At 39.6% G+C, this 21,706-nt stretch overlaps 3 protein-coding genes across 7 annotated transcripts in view; 1 reads left to right on the plus strand and 2 right to left on the minus strand.

The window, feature by feature from the left end:
• mad1l1 (mitotic arrest deficient 1 like 1) overlaps positions 1-26 on the minus strand; it is a 772,508-nt gene extending 772,482 nt beyond the window's left edge. The window contains exon 1 of the mRNA XM_059653949.1: positions 6-26. The gene's annotated coding sequence lies outside the window, so the exon portion shown is untranslated. The remainder of the gene's footprint in view (positions 1-5) is intronic.
• Positions 9-6,819, plus strand: nudt1 (nudix (nucleoside diphosphate linked moiety X)-type motif 1). The gene is made up of 4 exons (XM_048552098.2): positions 9-121; positions 1,533-1,831; positions 3,601-3,746; positions 6,046-6,819. The coding sequence occupies exons 2-4, from the start codon at positions 1,680-1,682 to the stop codon at positions 6,237-6,239; spliced, it is 492 nt and encodes a 163-aa protein (XP_048408055.1). The 5' UTR covers positions 9-121; positions 1,533-1,679; the 3' UTR covers positions 6,240-6,819.
• A 1,063-nt stretch (positions 6,820-7,882) lies between these two features.
• snx8a (sorting nexin 8a) overlaps positions 7,883-21,706 on the minus strand; it is a 35,388-nt gene continuing 21,564 nt past the window's right edge. For 4 of the 5 annotated variants that reach the window (XM_059653959.1, XM_059653958.1, XM_048552096.2 and 1 more), the window contains 5 exons: positions 17,324-17,456; positions 15,548-15,616; positions 14,966-15,115; positions 13,046-13,195; positions 7,884-12,685 (listed from right to left, as the gene is read on the minus strand). In XM_059653959.1, coding sequence (XP_059509942.1) covers positions 12,560-12,685; positions 13,046-13,195; positions 14,966-15,115; positions 15,548-15,616; positions 17,324-17,456 — 628 coding nt within the window. In that variant the 3' untranslated portion in view covers positions 7,884-12,559. Of the gene's footprint in view, positions 12,686-13,045; positions 13,196-14,965; positions 15,116-15,547; positions 15,617-17,323; positions 17,457-21,706 lie in introns of all 5 variants that reach the window. The other variant, XM_059653960.1, reaches the window with a different exon arrangement.

Here is a 21,706-nt window from a genome sequence, read left to right on the forward strand (position 1 = left end):
CTCACCTCGTGCGACAGCTGTCGGCGAGTAATGAATCGATTCTAATCGTTGGTGCTTGGTGGCCCCTGTGCTAATCCAGGAGAGAGTGCAGTCTGCGGATGTAAAGAGTTCAGTCAATCAGGTACCTGACCCAGGATCACAAATGTAACAAATCTTCCTTTCATCGAAAGCCAGAAATGGATACATTGTTTATTATAATCACATGAAGAACTCCGGCTGCTTGAAATGTGAAACAAAAAACAGCGCGCTGGAGAAACTCAATAGGTCTGGCAGCATCTGTGAACAGAGAAAGAGTTGACATTTCCAGTCCATGAACTCTTTTTGGACTCGAACCCGTTAACTCTGCTTTTTCCCTCCATGGATACATTGTTCTGATGTAAATTTTTAGTTTTAGTTGTCCTTAACTTAGGAAAACGCACTTAACAGAGTGAACTGCGTGGAAACAGATCCTTCCGTCCAACTCGGCCATGCCGACCAGATATTCGAAGTAAATTTCGTACCATTTCCAGCATTTAGCCCATATTCGTCTAAACCCTTCCTATTTATATACCCATCCAGATGCCTTTTAAATGTTGTATTTGAACCTGTCTGCTCCACTTCCTCTGGCAGCTCATTCCATACACACGCCACCCTCTGCTTGAAAGAGTTGCCTCTGAGGTCTCTTTCAAATCTTTCCCCTCTCATCTTAAACCTGTGCTGTCTAGTTTTGGACTTCCCCCTTCCTCTCCACCCAGAGGAAAATACCTTGTCTATTTACTCTATCCATGTCCCTCCAAGATAGAGGACAGGAAAAAATAGTGGCTGTTAAGAGCTGTTTGTTTTTTGAGGTATTTTCAGTGTTGGAGCTGATTTCCTCGAATTCTAGGAGCAGTGATGACTGTTTTATAAACATTTGCATTGTTTTGGAATTTTGTGAAAAGATGATCAAAACAATGGCACTTTTAAAAAGGAGGAAATGAGACAAGGCAGTGGCAGTAACCACATGCGAACAGATTCAAACAGTCCATACTGACCATGTTCTCAAACTAAACAAGTCCCATTTGCCTGTGTTTGGCTCATATCCCTCTTAAACCTTTTCTATTCATATACCTGTGCAAATGTGTTCTAGTGATAAGATTACATTAGAAGTGCATGCGTTTGAAGAATTAAATTGGGACTTACAGAAGACATGAAAAGCATTACATCAGTGCACATTCTTTTCTGAACATGGTCCTGGCAAATTCTGCTGCCTTCTGAGGAGCGAGCATGGAGGTTTTTTTGTTTTATGATTCAATGGAATCACACTATCAGAGTTGGTAGCTGCTTCAAAGCTTCATTTCCTCATGATCTTTGCAGTCTCCAGAGCTTTGAGCTCTGGCCTGTGTTACATCAACAATTCCCTGTGTGACCATATCTTCAGCTTCTTTGCCCCAAACTCTTGAATGCCATTTCTAAATCTCTGCTCTCACCCGTTAAGACTTTGTTTAGAACCAAAAACGTTGGCCTTGTTTTTGCCACCTGTCCTAAAATCTCATTATGTGACTTGATCACAGGTATTTTTGTTTTATGTTCCTGAGGAGCATCTTGGAAATTTAACTATACATCAATTGCAAGTTATTGAATGTGGTTCCAAAGCTGTTCTACACAATTTCTTCCCGACCAAGAGCTGCCAGCTATTGAGAAAATACTATTGCAGAAAGATGATCACCACAAAGCTGTTGACTCTGGTGATGGTTGTAAGGCAACAAAAGATCCTCCTGGGATGGAAGAAACGGGGTTTTGGGGCCAATCGCTGGAATGGTTTTGGAGGCAAAGTGCAGCCTGGAGAAACCATTGAAGAAGGAGCAAAAAGGTAATGCCTGTGCTATTTATTGTTCCCTTCATGCTCCTGACAAAGGTGATCACTCTCACCGGGGTCCATAGCAGCCATGCTGCATTGGCATTCTGTACAACAAAAGAGGACGTGACAGGCAGGTCTAATTGTATCCTGACCAACACATACCCAATTTCTTTCTGAAAGCTATTATTTAACCTACTTTCAACGTCTTTTGAAGCAATACATTCCAAATCATCAGAACTCACTTTGTAAAACATACATTCTTCTCGTACCCTCTCTGTTTTATATTGCTAACTATGTTAAAACCGTGATCTCTGGTTACTTGCTGTCCCGCGAATGGAAATGTTTTCTCCCAATCTGCTGTTTCAAAACCTCTCAACATTTTGGGTACCTCTATTGAGTTGTCCCTTAACTTTCACTGGAAACATGGGTTCAGAATCCACCGCAGCAGCTGCTGGAATTTAAGTTCAATCACTGAGTTTGATACCGAAAGCTGGTGTCAGTACTAGTAGCTATGAAACTTTGTTGTAAAAACCCATCTGCTTCATGAATCTGCCATCATTACCCGGTGTTGCCTATGTGTAACTCCAGATCACAAAACAGTGTATTCAATTCTTAGCTGCCCTCTGAAATGGAACAGCAACAAAAACTGGCCTTGTTGATGATGCCTATGTCTCTGGTGTGTGAGAACAGCCCCAACTTCTCCAGTTTCTCCACATAACTGAATTACTGGTACTATTATGTAACCCCACCTGATGGTAACAGTCACAAGTCAGGTCTGACAATGAAACTTGGTTTGATGATTCAAATGTTTAATCTTTGCAGTTATTTATCATGACAGTTAGTCACTGAAACATTCTCACAAGGCTGCAGATACAACAGAACATAAATTTACGACACAAAAGAGGAATAAATAAACAAAACTGTATAATATACACACACAACACAGTTTAAAAATACTCTTAACACAAACACCAAAACAAAGTTTCATCTTATTTCCCAACACCAGTCCTTTACAGAAAGTCCATTCCTGAGAAATAGCACTCTTATCTCAGCTTTTTAAACCTTTAATTAACTGTTATGATTGCTTTCTGAGTCTGTTAACATGAGACAATTCTGACTGTGTAAACTTTCTCATTTCTAACATGAATGATTTCTATATGAATTCTTCCTGCTTTGAAGCTCCACTGACTCAAAACTACTTCTGTAAAAGTGACTTATTTCTTCTGCTTTGAAGTCAAAATGAAACAAATTCCATGATATATTTATTCAACTGTTAATAAGCTCATCAGGAGAAGAATTTCATCCCATAGTTGACTGATGTCTCATGTTGTACTTAGAAATCTTCTATTTAGGTCACTGTTCAAATGAATTTCTGATGAACTCCCCCACAGTATTAACTAAATTCATTTCTTCTTCAAAAATCCAAATTCTGGAAATTTATCGACTTGCGCAGTCTGCCTCAGGCTCCTTTTTAAAAATTGTATAGTTCATCACAGATAAATGTTCAAATCCAGAAGCCTTTAGTCTGGGGAGGGTTAGTACCATGCTTCCTGTAAACACAAGGTATCAGTGAAAATGTTGGCCTTTTTTTATTCTGCGAGTCAGTTAATGTAATTCAGTCTGCTCAATGGAATTGAGGTACTGACAAGACATAATCTCATTAAATGTTAGAGGTAAACAGAAGAGTCTGACTGACCGTGTCCTCTGTTCCAGCTATTTGAAATGTTTTTTTGAAACCTCTTTTAAATTTGTTCTTGAAGTTAAGCTAATTTCTTCCTCAGAGAATTATGGGAGGAGAGCAGTCTGACTGTGGACAGCCTGGAAAAAATTGGACGAATCAAGTTTGAATTTGTAGATGAGGCAGAACTACTGGATGTTCACATATTCCTTACAGATAGTTACAAAGGGGAACCAATGGAATCAGATGGTAAGTGACCCTGCTTTAAAAGTAATTCATTGGGTACTTAGAAAAGAGAGTAGCTCTAGTAAGTGTGGGATCATTGGACAGTGCAACCGGGGATTTAATGGGTAACAAGACAATGGCAGATCATGTAAACCAGTTTTTTTTACATAATTGTTGGAGATGGAAGACAGTAAAATAAACAAGGTGCTAATAGTGGAAAAGATCTTTGAACAGTCCTTATAATGAGTGACAAAGTAATTGACAAACTCATTGGACAAAAAGCTGACAAGTTGCCAGGATCTAATGGCCTTTAAAGGCAGTTGCTACGGAGAATAGTAGAAGCATTGATCAAAACATTCCAGAACTCTCTGAATTTCTGGAGAGTTCCTACAGATTGGAAAGCAGCTAATGTGACACCACTTAAGGAAGGGAGGGAGTTAAAAAGAAGAGACTGTAGGTCAGGTATCAGTCACTGGGAAAATGCTAGAATCCATTATTAAGGAAGAAATAACATTTAGAAAAGCTTAACACAATCAAGTAGTCAAGTTTTGTGAAAGGGAGGTCTTTTACTGGAGGCCTTTCAGGATATAACATGCAGAATTGATAAAGGGAAACTGGTAAATGTAGTATGCTTAGATTTCAAGGCATTTAAATAAGCTGCCACAAAATAGTTATTGCACAAGATAGGGGCTCACAGTATTGAGGGTAGTGTATTAATGTGGATTGTGTATTGGTTAACACAAAGAAGACAGAGTCTGGATTAATAGATCTTTTCAGGTTGAAAAGATGTAACCAGTGAAGTGCTGCAAGGATCAATCTTGGAGCCTCAATTATACTATATATTTTAATGATGGAAGAGGGGACAAAATGTGTTGCATCCATATTTGCTGATGATACAAAAATAGGTGGGAGGTTATGTTGTGATGAGATCAAAAGGTATCAGCAAGACAATATCAATAGGTTGAATGGGCAAAAGCATGGCAGACAGAGTTTAATCACGGGAAGTGTGAGGTCATCCACTTTGGTAGGAAGAATCAATAAGCAAATTATTTTTTGAAAGAGGGGAGACTCCAAAGAGAGTGCAACATAGAAAGGTCTGGGTGTTCTTGTGCCTGAAATACAAAGTTAACATGCAGATGAGCAAATAATTAAAAAGGTAGATGAAATTTTGACCTTTATTGCTGGGGCTTGGAGTTTTAAAAGTAGGAAAGTCCTGGTTGAACTGTACAAAGTGTTGATGAGGCCACAACTGGAGTACTGTGTACAATTTTGCTCCCAATTTGCATTGGAGGCAGTTCAAAAGAGATTTCACCTGGGTAGATTCCTAGGATGAAGGGGCTGACTTATCAATAGTGGCCTTTTGGTTTGGCCTTTATTCATTACATTTCACAGGAATGAGAGTTTTTTTTCATGTTGACACATAGAAGAGTCTGAATGGGTTTAATAGTAAACGTTGAGATGTTTTAACTAGTAGGAAATCTCATCAGAGTACACTCATTGAAAACGGAGATGTGAAGGAATTTCCTTTCCCAGCAAATGTCTGGAATTTTCCACTGTAGAAAAATGTGGAGGTTAGATCACTGAAAGTATTTAAAGAGTAAGTAGATAGATTTTTGAGATATTGGTGAGTTGAGACCTGGAGCAGATTAGCTGTGTTGTTGTTGACTGGTGGAGCAGGCTTAAGAGTTTGAATGACCTACTCCCATTCCTGTTTCTTATGAAAGGTATTTTAAGGTCAAGTAAGCATGTTTTCTGACACTGCCATGGTCTTGCCCCAACTACCGCATGCACCCCCGTAAACACTTCTTGTCATACATCACTACATAGTACTGCTGCACCTGGATTGCTCCATTACAAGATTCTGGCTGGTTATCATGAAGTGATCTCCATTTTGGTACATTAAGTTTGATCAATGCACTAATCAACACCCTCAGGAAAGATGCAGCATTTGTGAAGAAGTCATGATATTTTCTGTTTAGCCTGAGTTCTCACTACTTGTTCTCTGGGGCTAAGTTATTTTCTACACACCTGTAGATATTGCAAGCATGCTGAGATCCAGTCCTAGGTCAAATAGTACCGCCACTGCCCCCTCCACCTCTCTGAACCCTGTCAGAACCACACCACCCCCACTGTGCCAATTCTGTGGTTATGTTAATTGAAAAACATTCCCAACTTTGACCAACTGCCCTAAACTCGTGTGGTTGTGTCAATTTCTGTCTCAATGGATTCCTGTAAAGCATCTTTAGAACATTTTACTCAAAAATTGTGTTTGTGCATTTGTTGTTTTGGATTTGAAAAACACTTCCAATTTTGTTTTTTGTAGAGATGCGTCCACAGTGGTTTGACCTGCACAAGCTTCCATTTGATGAGATGTGGGTTGATGACATCTACTGGTTCCCCTTGTTACTCCAGAAGAAACTGTTCAAGGGTTATTTCAAGTTCAAAGGACATTCCACTATCCTGGAATACACACTAAAGGAGGTGGAAGAGCTGGAAATAGGAGAGTCCGGTTTCTGACAATTTGTAATCATTTTCAAATACCATACAGGGAAAAGTGCATTCTTGTATCGACCATGCCACCTTCACAATCCTGCCATCAGTCATCCAACGCATCTATTTTCTTTTCCCATGTGTTTTGATGATTTTCTTCTACTTGTCAGTTACTCAGCATTGGGCCTATCTGACACTCCAATGAAATTTAACCCTTGGAATCAAGTGGAACTCTTTGCTTCACAATACTGGAGCAATAAAGAGAGATTTGGAACTTTTGTTACTGGATGTTTGAGACATTGGATTCCTTTTAAATTTAACGATCAGTTTGCTTAGAGGAAAATATTGGGTCTTTCTGGACTGTCATTTGTATCTGTAGTCATAAGCAAATTTCTTTTCTTTGTGATACCAGCCATTTTTTAAAAAAAGGAAATTCCCAAAGCAATAAAGAGTTCTTGTACTGTTCTAAAAATGCCCACTAGATGGTGCACAAGGGCAACTATGTCAACAATTTGATTTGTTAATACCAGTCATGTTTTCTTTACTCAAACTGTCGAGTGCTTGCACAAGCTTTTTTTTAAAACATTAAACATCAAATTTTAATTCATTCTTTTCTTCTTGCATTGCATCAAATTGGAACAAGGAGAGAGAGGTGGCTGGCCAGCAGAATTTCAAAAGTACAACAGAGCAATTTTGGAAACTCTACTTGCTTATTTTCTCAGTATCCTTTGGGGAGCGGGAACACAAAGGGGAGACTGAAATTGGATTACAGCTCCCAAAAGTTGTCTACATCTGTGTTTCTATAGGAAGATGGATCAATCCAGAAAAGGAGGCACGAAAGAGGGATAATGAGTTTTTGTCCTGGCTGAAACATTGAGTCTTATTACCCAAGAAATAGTGTAAATAGGATACTGAGAGGGAAGGAACACTGACTGAACAGATCAAAGTTGTTAACCACACTCTGGCTTCAGCGTTGAAACTGCAAGTTCTGAAGGGGAAGTAGGGGATGGGAGGTTGCAAGGGGAATATTCCTTTTATTTCACCACTAATTAACACCCCCGACAGGGCATTCCCCCAACTACAACGTAAAATAACATGCCCCATTTACATCATATTGATATTGAAGGAGTTCTAATCAGTAAAGAGGCAGCTGCTTTCATTGATCATAGCTGCTGGTGGATTTCTGCCACCTAAATGAGAACCCTAGAAGTATCTACAAGGCTGCCTGTGGTAGATTACTTCAGGGGGATTTGCGTTGAGCTGACATGTTGACTTTTGGAAGGAGTGAACAGCAGTGGGCCTCTAGAACCACAGCCAAAGGTGTACTCAACAGATAACCTGAAGCGTGGGAATTACAAGGATTCATATCCAAACCAGCATATTGTACACTTTGGTAATTTAACATCAAAATGCAGCTTTAAACTGATCCAATGAGAGCTAATTCTTAATCCAGAAGCTGTAGTGGAGACAGTTCAAAAATAATTCAGAATTTACCTCTATTCTTGTGCTGTATTATGAAAATCTGAGAGAAATTATACTGGCTTAAAACTAAAAGATGTGGTTATATCAGACACTGGCAGGAGAAAGTTTTTTCCACTTTATTTTAAACTGAAAGTTTAGAACATTGGATTGGAATGAATACCATCCATCGCATTACACAAATTACACTTCAGGTCTAATAAATAATATTCCATGAACTTTGTGTCTTGCTCTCTAATGTATTAGTTGGTCATTTGAAAGAGCTAGCCAATCAGTTCATTTGAACTAGTTGATCCTCTCATCACCAAGATCATCCTTATGCAGGCATAAAAAGAAAATTAAATTTAGCACCTATTGTGTTGCTAAATTTAAAGTGTTTTTCTTATAATTGTATTGATCCTATAAACGTATTGGGAGCATTGTTTTATTCAACTTGTAATCACATCAGTTCTCATGTACTCAGTGAATAGATTGAAAAAATACTTTTTAAAACAAATCAGTAACTGCTTAAAGACACCATTCCATAAGTATATAATTTATTGCAGACAATTTTTATATATAGTAAACATATATTGTAAATCATTGTATTTGCTTTATATTCTGAATATAATCTGAGGATTTTAACATGAACATTATTTAATAAAGTGCAAATGTTAATCTCCTTCCAACTGACTTGAACTGAGATAGTATACACAATTGTAGATGATCACTTAACTCTCCAGATTAGCAAGACCCACATTAATTTCAACACTCTTCCCTGTAAACATGTCCCACAAAACAATTTCCCAAGCCCCAAATCCTTTGCATCAAGAAAAAGTGACATTAAAAACATGAGGATGAAATCAGTTACAGCTCCCAACCTACAAATCGACATGATAGTTTTCAAAATCATTTAAAGTTGCACATTGCTTAGAAAACACATTGATCTTGCTTCTTTTGCAAAGCTAAGTCATACAATTGACAGATTTTCAACCAATCTGATTAGTTACATCTGAGGTAATCCTTTAAAGAGCATAAATTAATTCAGATTTCCATGTTATTTCCTGCTATTAAAATATTCACTCTTTAACCAACCAGCCAAAAACTGAAGGTGCTTTGGGCTTAGGTACAACATCAGGTACTCCCAGCTGGTCTCTGCCCAAAATAAATTACATCAGTTCCAACGATGTAAAAATGCAAACTCCCAGTTTTGCGATATCTAAAATGAGATGGGTCAATGTACAGCATTTGTGACCGAACAAAGCATGTGAAACTGAAGGGAGAGGATTTGTGGCTGAACAAATGGAGAAATGAGAAACAGCAGGTATTATCAACTTTTCCAGTCTTAAGTTTTTATTCAAATAATGTTCTGACAACAAACCAGAATAGACATAAATCCAGGCTCTAGATGAAAGGGCAATAGGTATCATCTAATCAGAAGGAGAAAGGCCATGTTGCTCAGAATCTTAAAAACATTGTACAGCCTTAAATTAATAGGGACTGTGGATACTATCCTACAGTCACTACTCTCAGGTCAGGTGATGACCATATAATTCCCCTATTAAATCATGCATGGAAACAAAGGAAAGTAGTGAATTAATTTTGCACACAATTTGCATTATTTAACTTGGAGAAATCACCCTGATATTGTTCGTTTCAGTCATAAGTAATTTGCTGTAGTCTTCAAATATTCGCTGTGAACAGTGTGCTGCAGTGCACTATATAAACAAACTTCAGTAAACAGGCCTTGATACAAAATTCAAATACTAGCTGTGAATCCTGCCCTCCCACTGTCCACATGAATAAAAAATTATTTATGACACAGCTGGCATAAAACAATACCAAGATTACAGGATTATATCGGTCAACACTTGAGGGAGGGGGGACACAGGCCTCTCCCTAACACAGGGATTATATTCAAGACTACTTCCCCAGCATCACATTCCTGGCACCTCCCGTCAGTTTCCTCAAAAGTAGAATGTTTACTCCTTTCACGGAGCAGCTATTGATGTAGTGACAAAAGGATCACTCACCATGTACAATCTCAAAGCCACCCTGCTATAGCTGGGTGCAAATACATAAACTTAATTTGGCACGTCAGCATTCTGGGTTCCTTAATAATCAAGAAGTAGCTCTAAACAAGAGAACAAACTAGTAAAAAAGTTTTAATCAATTCCTAGGGGAAGTTTCTGTGGTTTAACATTTCACATGTCAAGATCCCTTAGATCTATACCAAGCTTTCAGTCAGTGGCACAATCACAGGAGAACAGTGAAAGCTGTTAAAAGGATGTTTGCAGAATGGCTCTTTCCCATCAGCAATGAAGAAACATTCTTTGGGCTATTTTGGTCTCCTGTGTAAAAAAAAGACTTGCATTTATGGGGATCTTTACTGCAGAATGTCCCAAACTCTTCACAGGCATTTTTTTGTCTTGCACGTGTAGGTGCTGCATAATGTAGCTGCCAAATTGCGGACAAACAGCCACAACGTAATGTCTTTTTTCCACAATGATACTAAACAATCTGGCTCTTCCTCAATGTAGAGCGAGGGGATTTTTAGATATTAATAATATTTTCACATGACGTAAGAGATAAAAGGAATTGCCCTGTTTCCAAAATAAAAAGCAAAATTTCTCAGAAATACTTCACCTCTTATGCTAGCACCCATTTTAAAATGGACAGCTGGACAGAGCTCTAAACTTAGCTCTAAATTAGTATAGTACTGAGGAGCAGGTCATTTTCAGCAGTAAACGCTGTAGAATTATGAAATAAACCTAGTCTACAAACCTCATTCTACAAAGCCTGTACAATTCTTATTAAAGTCATTGGAGAAACATACTGGTAATTGCATCGATGGTCAACAGCTAGATCATTTACATGTTAAAACCTTTCAGATAGAAGAATGCATGAAAGGAGCCTTATGACTACTTCTAATTCTATTTCCTGTGCAAATTGAATTGGCAGGGTAAGAGGAGAGGTTTCAGGAATGTTCTGCATGCATTCTGACTTGCTTTAATGCTTATTCCAACAACTTTCTGTCTTGTTCAGCAACATGCAAGGAAAAGGTGACATTTTTCTGCACGTGCAGAGGTGGGGCAGGGGGTGGTTAGACGTCACTGATAACCTGCATGAAATAATCTCATGATTTCAGTGACCCCATCGAATTAGCACCTTGTTAGCAGTTCTGACAACATTACCTTGTACATAATATAGTGTCCCAATTATTGTATTTCAAGTGGCTGCAATACAGTGATTTACGGAAACTGGTTAACAGCACAGGTGAATTTTTTCTGCCTTTGAATAAAGTTTATACTCAAGGCTATCTAGTGCATTCCCTTTTTTTAAAAAAATGTTGATAAGCTGAAATTTCCAGCAATTTTCATTCTCATATATGCCTTGCAATGCCATTTCAAAAGTCTTCCAAATTATTTCTTTTTTTAAGAAAACAAAGTTTTTTGAGAAGAATTCCTCCAGGAAACATCCCAAAACTTTAAAAGCATTTCAGTTCCCCGAGTATGTTGGAATTTCCTGTTGTTTTCAGAGGCCAGACCATCTGCCTCAGTGCAAAACTCTCAGCAAGGACCAAAAGTATTTCAAGCCTGACTGTTCAACAATTGAGCTTCCAGTTCACAGCACTGAAGTGAAAATCTATATACAAAGTTTCAACTACAAATTCAATTTGGCAAGGAATACAATGATATATATAATCTGCAGTCAAACAATTTGACCTTCTGCAGTTCAGAACTTCCTTGTATATCAAGGTTTGTGCAGGGGGGGGGGGGTTGTGGTTGGGAGGGGTTAAAAAATTAAGCTGAATGTCACTGTACAACTATCTGCAAATGCATCACAACCTTCTTTACAATCAAGATTAATCTTTTTGTTGCACCTTCATAAAATCCTTAAGACAAGTGCAGTCAGAGTTAATGCAACAGGGAGTTACAAACAAAACACTGAGTATACCAGTACTGAAACCACAAAGTCCACATCAAGCACAATTTCCAATACATCTTTGATCCTAATCCAGCAGGAGTCTAAAGTGAATGCTCCACTCTGCACAGACTACAGTTGGGTGGAAGATCTCTAGATAAACCATTTTAAAACCAGGCTCCCATCAGCTTCAAGTTAATCCAAAGCAAATGGCATCTCTCATCAGGTCCTTCAGCTTTATTTTTTGGTTTGAAGGGCAAGGAATGGAATTGAATACACAGCTAAAAAGCATGCAATAGGACTGGTTCTACCTCATCATAGCTCAATCTTTGTTTGCTTCATCAAGTCTCTCCCACCCTTCCAGGATTAAGCAGCATATCTCAAAGAGTCTTCATAATTAACCAGCAATGCCACTCCAGCAGGTCAAACAATATAATGCAATTGTTCCCAGCAGCGAAAGGAGTAACATCCAATAATATAATCATTGTTTATATGCAGACAAATAATAGTTACCAGGTGGTTACAAAAAAATAGTTCAGGGTAGTCTGGATTCTATTCACATTTAGGAGAGGGGAAGTTCCACCAGAACTGTTCCCTGTCCCCACTGATACACTGTGGGCAACTCAAGAGGGTTGCTCTAAACTGTTTTGTCAAACCAAAATAAAAATTGACTGATTAGTTCAATGCAGTGATGCTCCTAATTATATCAAAAGATGGTCATAAATCAACACTGCCACAGATCATCAACAGTGAAAACCCTTATTTCAACAGTCCAGCATCCCCACACAAGCACAGGAGATGGACCAACACACATGGTATGGCTTTGTTTACAACTTTGAGGAGCTGTTATTTTAGTAAAAAGTTTTAACCATATTGCAGATAATGTCCTTTTATAGGGAACAAAATATGGAATCTTTTACAGAGGATGAAGAAAAAGAACATTAATTAGAAATAAAGGAAGCATCTCAATTCACTGTGGGTAAAATGGACCTTGGGGCCTGCAAATTCCCTGGGGACAGAGGTGGTGATGGCACTCCATTGGGCAGAAGACCTCCCAACTTCGGTTTCAAATCATTCCACACTTCACTCATCTGGAACAAGCAAAACAAAAACAATCATAATCCAGTATTAGCCATTCAACCAATACTTCAAATAGCAGAGGGAGAATCTAAGCCTTACTAAATATGGTAAAATTTGAACCCCTTCAGAGCCATCTGCCACTTGATCAACTGAAGAACCAACAAGCACGATGAACGGTTAGAAAAGATCGAACTCAGTGGTAATGCTGTGTGAACAGCAGGTGAACAGCCAAACGAATCTAAAACTTGTTTAAATTATTGCGAACTGGATACAAGGAGGTAGCTGCCACAGTCAACTGCAAGAAGACATAAATCAGGAGGGCAAAAGGAATTGTAATAAAAAGTTGGCCATTACTATAGGCCCAGCTGTACCTCTCGATGCCCTTGGATCTGTGAATCAATGAAGGCAGTCAGCACATGGGAGATGATGTGTAAGTAAACATGGATGAGTTGAGTCTCCTGGTGCAGGCAATACATCGAAAAATAGTTCCGAAGCTCCATGGTGAGAATTGTATTCTCTTGCTGAAATACGAGATCCCAGTTGACGCCAAGTTTAATGGAAATGAAACAAACTACAACAGTGCACAATTACATAAATAACATTCAACCTCCTCTATCACACAAGAATTTAGCAGCAGTTTATTGCCAGTGTGATGGAATGCCACTACTTTAAAAGAAACCTGGAGTTGCTGTAAATGTTTTTATGGCATTCGTGACAGCCATTGCTGCACAGGAATTGACCAAAAACATTGGTTGGAACAGGTAGAACAAAAGGGACCATGACAATACGATACATTTTCCACACATTTTACCACCTCAGTCTCCTTCCAATCCACTTACATTGGCTCCCTATCCAGAAATTCAATTTTAAAACTTTCATCTGGGTGGTCAAAACCATGCCCTCGCTCCTCCATATTTCTGTAACCTCCTCCGGCCTCAGAACTCCAAGATCTCTGCACTTTTCCAGTCCTGGCCTCTTGCACATCCCCAACCATTAAAACAAAATAAAGAAATTGCCATATTGAAATTGGAAACCTGAAACAAAAACAGAAATTGCTAGAGAAACTCAACAGATGTGGCAGGATCTATGGACAGAAAGCAAAGTTAACATTTCAAGTCCGGTGACCTAGGTGATTAGAGAGTTAGTGGACTCAAAACTTTAACTCTTAATTTCTCTCTCCACAGATATTATCAGAACTCTTGAGTTTCTCTAGCCATTTCTAATTTTATTTTTAGATTATTCCATCATTGGCACATGCCTTTGGCCACTTAGAGCCAGGTGTCACAATGATGCCGCACAGAAACTGGAGGAGCAGCACCTCATATTCTGCCTTTGCAGCCTACAATACAATCGTCTAAATGTGGATTTTACCGGTTTCAAAATCTCCCCACCCCCTCGGCATCATCCCATGACCATCCCTCCATCTCATCCCCGCCTCCTTTACCTGACACAACCTGTCCATCTCTCTCCCACCTATCCGGCTCTTCCCACCTCACTGACCAATCCCCTCCACTCCCTGGCTGTACTCACCTATCACTTACGTTCCCAAGCCCCACCCCTCCTTTCTCTATTTATTTCTGAGCTCCCTCCCCCTTCCCCCATTTCTGAAGAAGAGTTCCGTCCCAAAACATCAACTTTCCTACTCCCCTGATACTGCCTGGACTACTGTGTTCCTCCAGCTCCATACTGTGTTAACGCTAGGCCCTGGAATTCCTTTCTTAAACCTCTGTTGCTTGGTCTTCCTATCTTCAACTACGAGTTGTCCCTTATAACCTACCTTCCCCAAAAATTGTTTTGTGTAGCTTGCTTTCAAATTTTTTGATTACACTCTTGTGACACAATTTGGGGTATTTTACTTTGTTAAAAGCAATAGGTCATTGTCATCTGAAAACCCTAGCTCTACATCATTCAACCACTAGCATCGATTTGCTTCCTTGAAGGAGCCTTTTGTTTATGGACTTCAACATATGAGCTGCTTATGATGGCTCTCTTGAAATGAAGGGCAGGGAAGGACTCAGAATTATTCCCTTTATTCAAACTGTTTTGTATTATACATCTTCCAAATGTTCATGACACTCTGATCGTGATTCAGCAACTCATTCACTCAGTTCAATCAGATTCTCTTCATTAAATCAACACATTTATGTTAGGGTCAAAGAGACAGCCAACATGCACCAGGTTCCCAACAGATGAAATAACTATTGTACCAAGGGTGATAGAAGGGTACATTAAACTAGTTAAAAAAAATCAGACAAGTCTATAATAGCAAACAATACATAGTAGCAAAGCACCTGTACAATTCGTGACTCCAGTTGCTCCACAGAAATTTGCTCTTTGTTTTGCACAGTTACACTCATCATCTGCCGTTTCATGGAGGTGTATTTCTGCAATGCTCGTTGGTGCTCATGAAGGACACCTTTCTCATGACGCTCACACAAGTCCTCAAAGCAAAAATTCCAAACACAAGCAACTCAATTTCAAGTTTAGCGATTAAAAAAAAAAATCGAATTGATATCGCATTCATAAATCTGCCAATAAATTAAACAAATTCTACTATCTCATCCTGCAGATACAGCACCAGCTCCCTCTTAAAGCTTGTTGCCACTACTGGCCAGACTACTGGAATGGACAACCCGCAACAGTCAACAGGCCAAGCCAGACCAGCTCCTTGTTTGGAATAACAAGCAGCACAATGGCTAAACTAAATAAGAAACACCACAATCAAAATTGCTCAGTCCAGATATGTCCGATATTAGAAATTAATGGTTACATCTGATACAGAAACATATCTCCTATTTCTGCATGCTGGCTGACTCATTAGAACACAGTTTGGAGATGCCTCAAATGCAACTTATTTCAATAGTAGCACTGACCTTGTAGGATTGCAACAGATCCAGAAACAGGTTGAGTTTTTCGACCACTTCCTCCTCTTCTCGTTTACCCTGTTCAAGATATGAAGACAAATCTAACAACTGTGCAACATGTTTTCATGCTCTAATTAAGGCTCATTTGTCCCTCCTTCTGTAATTTTTATTAATGACTTGGATGAGGGGATTGAAGGATGGGTCAGCAAGTTTGCAGACGACACAAAGGTTGGAGGTGTCGTTGACAGTATAGAGGGCTGTTGCAGGCTGCAGCGGGACATTGACAGGATGCAGAGATGGGCTGAGAGGTGGCAGATGGAGTTCAACCTGGATAAATGAGAGGTGATGCATTTTGGAAGGTCGAATTTGAAAGCTGAGTACAGGATTAAGGATAGGATTCTTGGCAGCGTGGAGGAACAGAGGGATCTTGGTGTGCAGGTACATAGATCCCTTAAAATGGCCAACCAAGTGGACAGGGTTGTTAAGAAAGCATATGGTGTTTTGGCTTTCATTAACAGGGGGATTGAGTTTAAGAGTCGTGAGATCTTGTTGCAGCTCTATAAAACTTTGGTTAGACCGCACTTGGAATACTGCGTCCAGTTCTGGTCGCCCTATTATAGGAAAGATGTGGATGCTTTGGAGAGGGTTCAGAGGAGGTTTACCAGGATGCTGCCTGGACTGGAGGGCTTATCTTATGAAGAGAGGTTGACTGAGCTCGGACTTTTTTCATTGGAGAAAAGGAGGAGGAGAGGGGTCCTAATTGAGCTATACAAGATAATGAGAGGCATAGATAGAGTTGATAGCCAGAGACTATTTCCCAGGGCAGAAATGGCTAACACAAGGGGTCATAGTTTTAAGCTGGTTGGAGGAAAGTATGGAGGGGATGTCAGAGGCGGGTTCTTTACGCAGAGAGTTGTGAGAGCATGGAATGCGTTGCCAGCAGCAGTTGTGGAAGCAAAGTCATTGGGGTCATTTAAGAGACTGCTGGACATGCATATGGTCACAGAAATTTGAGGGTGCATACATGAGGATCAATGGTCGGCACAACATCGTGGGCTGAAGGGCCTGTTCTGTGCTGTACTGTTCTATGTTCTATGTTCTGCTTTTCCAATTAGCCTGCCACTGAGAGGCCATCATGTCACTCTTAAACCAGCCACTGGGAGCACACACCAGTCACCACCCCCCCCCAGCAAATATTATGTTGACAGTCACACCAGAAACTTGGTGTACTGCAAACACACTCAATGTGGTCCAAGTACCTCCGGCGACTGTTACTGACTCTAAGAGTACAATAGCGTTCAACAATTGCTCGTACTAACAGAGTCAGCATGGCTCAATCAGTAGCACCTGACTTGGATACAGATGATTGTAGGTTCATACCTCATTCTGGAAGGTAAAGCACAAACTCTGGGCTGACACTTCCTGCATACTGACAGACTGCTACACTGTTGAGGATGCCAGCTTTCAGAGAATGCCTTAAACCAAGGCCTCATTTATTCCCTGGTGGATATAAGAGATGCTGGGTGCCAATAAAAGCAGGAATGCTCTCCTCCATGTCCTCGCCAATGTTTAGCTCCCAATCAACATCATGAACAGAACAAATTGTCTGCTAATTACCACACTATTATTTGAGAATGCGCTGTGTACCAATTAACTTTAAAAAATATCAGACAATTACAAAGTATTTCACTGGTTTTTGCACGTCATGAAACGTGCCTTGCAAATGTCAGACCTTACTTGTTTGTAGTCCAGTGGTAGAAGTCAGTTTTCAATTACAGAACTTGCCTGTTGTGCAGCTTTGTCAGCAAGTAACGCAAACTCCACAGATAAGCCTTTAAGGGCTTGCTTCAGGGTACCCCATGTGTTGTTTGCAGCTGATGCCCACGATGGAACTGGTGTTGTGTCAGAGCCCAAGATACTGGGATACAGAAAAAAAGATAAGTTGGAGAAGTAAAACAATTACAGAAGCAGAGACACATTAGAAAAACAACTCAACCACACAAAACAAAGCTGGATCCTCAAATGCCATCCTTAACATTCACTCCCTCGACTACTGATGCACAATGACAGCAATGTGTAACATTTACAAGATACATTGCAACAACTCACTAGGTTCACTGAAAAGACCTTTCAAATGCACAGTCTCTAGCATCCAGAAAGAGAAGGGCAGCAAATATCAATAGCACAACCACCATCAACTTCCACTCCAAGCAACCAAGAATCCTCTCTTAGAACTACAAGTTCTTTCACTGTCACTGGGTCAAAATTCTGGAACTCCCTTCCCAACAACTGGGGTTACTGCACCCCATGGACTTCTAAGATGAAGAGGGCTCACATCATCACCTTCAGAAGGAGGATTCTGGATGGGCAAAAATTGTTGGCTTGACCTGCAACATCTTCCTTCCGTGAAAAATTTTAAAAAAAATAAACAGAGGGAAAATAAACAGAAGAGACAGAATTTAATCCAAGATTCAAAGAATTGTCCAAACATTCATATTTTGGGTTCCTTTATATCATGAATCAACATGCTAACTACCTACAAATCAAATTCATTGTCACAATACTGAAACCTGGTTTGCCTTTTAAAATAATTGATACAAGTTAATGTATTCACCAACACTACTAAAATCAATATGCCACTAAAACTCAATTGACTACTGTACATATCAAGTCTCTAACAAGTATTTTCATCTTTTTATTTTCTTAAATGTTGCAACTATTGATTTCTTCAGTCTGTATTATTACATCTAGACTTGTCCTCACTATTGTGTCACTGAGTTTCACAAGTCTATTCGCAGTGTTTCTTGTCCATCAATCATGCTTTCTCTAACTTAATACTCATAGCCCCATTTAAAGGACATAGTAGCAACTCACCAAGTTTTGTATGCTATTCATTTTAGTTCTTCCCTGCTCTTCATTGAGAAAGAACGTACATTCCTTCAGTTGATATCAGTTTCATAGTATTTACAACATTCAAGAAACTTGATGCCATCCAGGGCAAAGTAGCCCACTTGATAGCTACACCAGCAATGGTGAAAGCAATGTTTACCACTTACAAGATGCACTATAGCTAGACACAAGGCTCCTGAGAAAGCAACTTCCAAACTCAACCTCTACCAAGAAGGACAAACGGCAACAGATACACGGGAAGCCACTATCTTTAAGTACCCTTCCAAGACAAAATCCTAACTTAAAACCATTTCAACATTGTTTCACTGTGCATGGGTCAAAATCCTGGAACTGCTTTCCCAACACCATGACACAGACTGCAGTGACTCACCACAACTTCTCAGAGGTAATGAATTGCAATGATAAGATAGGCAATAACTACCAAACAAGCCAGCAAAGCCCACAACCCAGGAACAACTATTTTAAAATCTGACTTGGGCATGTATCAGCTGCAGTATCGGTTGCATTCTTTATTGCCACAAAGTCAAAATCTGGAACATCCTTCCTAATGACAATTTGGGACTGTAGTGGTTCAAGTTGGCAGCTCACTAGAATCAGTGTCATACAGCACGGAAACAGATGCTTGAGTCCAACTCATCCATGCCAATCAAGTTTCCCAATCTAAACCAGGCCGACTTGCCTGCATTTGGTCCCTATCTCTCTGAACATTTTCTATTCATGTACCTATCAAAATGTCTTTTAAATATTCTAACTGTATCTACATCTACCACTTGGTCTGGCAGTTCATTCCACACACAAACTACCCACTACGTCAAGACATTTCCCCTTAAATCTTTCTCCTCTCACCTTACAAATGAGACCTCTAGTTTTGAACTCCCCCACCCTACAGAAACTCAAACCGTTCAGTCTCAGCAAAATCCTGGTAAATTTTTTTTTAAATCCTCTCCAATTTAGTTATATCCTTCCTATTGAAGGGAAACAAGAGCTGTACACAGTATTCCAAATGTGGCCTCACCAATGTCCTGTATTACCTCGACATGATGCCCCAACTCCTATAATCAATGATCTGAGCAATGTGTGCTCAATGCATTCTTAACCACCGTCTATCAATGACACAACTTTCAAACAGGTCTCTCCATTTGGCAACACAACTCAGAGCGCCCTGCCATTAACTGTATAAATCCTATACTTGATCGTTTTACCAAAATACACTGCCTTGCATTTATCTAAATTAAACTCCATCTGTTGTTCCTCAGCCCATTGGTCCAATTAATCAAGATCCCTTTGTAAATTTTCAATAACCTTCTTTACTGTTGACTATGCCACCAATATTGGTGTCATCCGCAGATTTATTAACCATGCCTCCCATATTCTTCCAAATCATTTATGTTAATGTCAAACACAAGTGGACCCTGCACCGATCCCTGTGGAACACCGCTAGTAACAGGCCTCTAGTCTGAAATAAGCCCTCTACTACTACCTTCTGTTTCCCACTGTCAAGCCAGTTTTGTATCCAACTGGCAAGTTCTCCCTGAATCCCATGTAGGATAACTTTACTTATCAGTCGACCATGTGGAACCTTGTTGAAGGTTTTACTGAAGTCCATGTAGACAACATCGACTGCTCTGCCCTCATCAACCTTTTCACACAAAGCCACACTATCTATCCCTGATCAGTACGTGCCTCTCTAAATGCATGCAAATCCTCTCAGAATCTCCTCTAACAACTTACCCACCACCGATGTCAGACTCACTGATCTAAAATCCCAGGCTTCTCTTCATATACTTTCTTAAATAAAGGCACATTAGCCATCCTCCAGCACCTCACTCATGGTTGTAGGTGATATAAATGTCTCTATTAGGGGCCCCACAATTTCTTCTCTAGCTTCCCACAACATCCTGCGATTCACCTGATCAGGTCCTGGTGATTTATCCTCCTTTATGTTTGTTAAGATCTCCAGCATCTTCTCTTCTGTTACACAACCGGTTTTCAAGGTACCTATATTTATTTCCCTCCCTAGCATCCAATTCTTTCTCCACAGTAAAAGCTGATGCGAAATATTTGTTTAGTACCTCTCCCATGTCCTGTGGTTCTGCACATAGCCAATCTGTTGATTCTTAAAGGGCCCAATTCTCTGCCCAGTTGCTCTTTTTCTCTTAATGTACTTAGAAACTCTTTGGATTATCCACACCGTTATCTGCCAAGGCTATCTCATATCCCTTTTTGCCCGACTGATCTCCATCTTTAAAAATCTCCCACATTCCTCGTACTCTCAAGAGATTCACTTGATCCCAGTTGTCTAAAGCTAACATATGCCTCCTCCTAATTCTTGATCAGAGCTCCTATCTTTATTCATCCATTGTTTCTTACTCTTACCAATGTTACCCTTCACTCTAAGGGAGCACATGCCTCTTAACTCTAGTTATCTCACTTTTGAAAGCTTTCCACTTGCCAGTCATCTCTTTATGTGCAAATAGTTCACTTCAAATCAATTTTTGAAAGTTTCTGTGCCATTCTATCAAATCTTGCTTTATTGCAATTAAGAGCTTTAACTTTTATATAAAGCCTTTCCTTTACCATAATTATATTAGTTGTAATCACTGGTCCCAAAGTGTTTCCCCCACTACAATCACTTGCCTTGCCTTAGTTCCCAAAATGAAGGTCACTTTTTGTTCCTTCTCTAGATGGTACATCTACATATTGATTAAGAAAGTTTCTTGAACATATTTAACAAATTCCTCACCATCTAAACCTTTAACATTATGGCAGCCCTGTTCTATGTTTGCAAAGTTAAAATCCTCTATTAATACAACCCTATTATTCTTCAATAAATTGAAGATTTCTCTGCATATTTGCTTCTCAGTTTCCCGCTGACTATTGGGGGTATGCCTGTAGTACAATCTCACCAAGAGGATCAGCTTCTCGTTTGCGAATTCCACCCAAACAGCTTCACTAGACAATCCTTCAAAAATATCTTAAGTACAGCAATAATGTTTTCCCTAATCAAAAATGCCACTCCCTGCTTATCTTGCCTCCCTTTCTATCCTTCCTATAGCATTTAAACTCGGAAACGTTGAGCTGCTCGTGCTGTCCGCCCGATCCCAAGCCATGTTTCTATAATAGCTATGATGTCCCAGTCTCATGTTTCCATTAGCAAGGGTACCAACAAATTCAATCCTTGCCAATGATGCCCAAATGACATAGAAAGATGGTGTATTTGGTCATTGCACGAATCAATTCCTACGAACAAGTGGTAAA

The sequence above is a fragment of the Stegostoma tigrinum genome, chromosome 23, assembly GCF_030684315.1.
Source record: "Stegostoma tigrinum isolate sSteTig4 chromosome 23, sSteTig4.hap1, whole genome shotgun sequence".
Lineage (NCBI taxonomy): Eukaryota > Metazoa > Chordata > Chondrichthyes > Orectolobiformes > Stegostomatidae > Stegostoma > Stegostoma tigrinum.

Bases quoted from the DNA above. Each gene is read 5' to 3' on its own strand.
- nudt1 (XM_048552098.2), top strand. From the start codon at position 1,680: ATGATCACCACAAAGCTGTTGACTCTGGTGATGGTTGTAAGGCAACAA. The intron at 1,832-3,600 runs GTAATGCCTGTG...TTTCTTCCTCAG, and splicing joins ATTGAAGAAGGAGCAAAAAG to AGAATTATGGGAGGAGAGCA. The intron at 3,747-6,045 runs GTAAGTGACCCT...TGTTTTTTGTAG, and splicing joins GGAACCAATGGAATCAGATG to AGATGCGTCCACAGTGGTTT.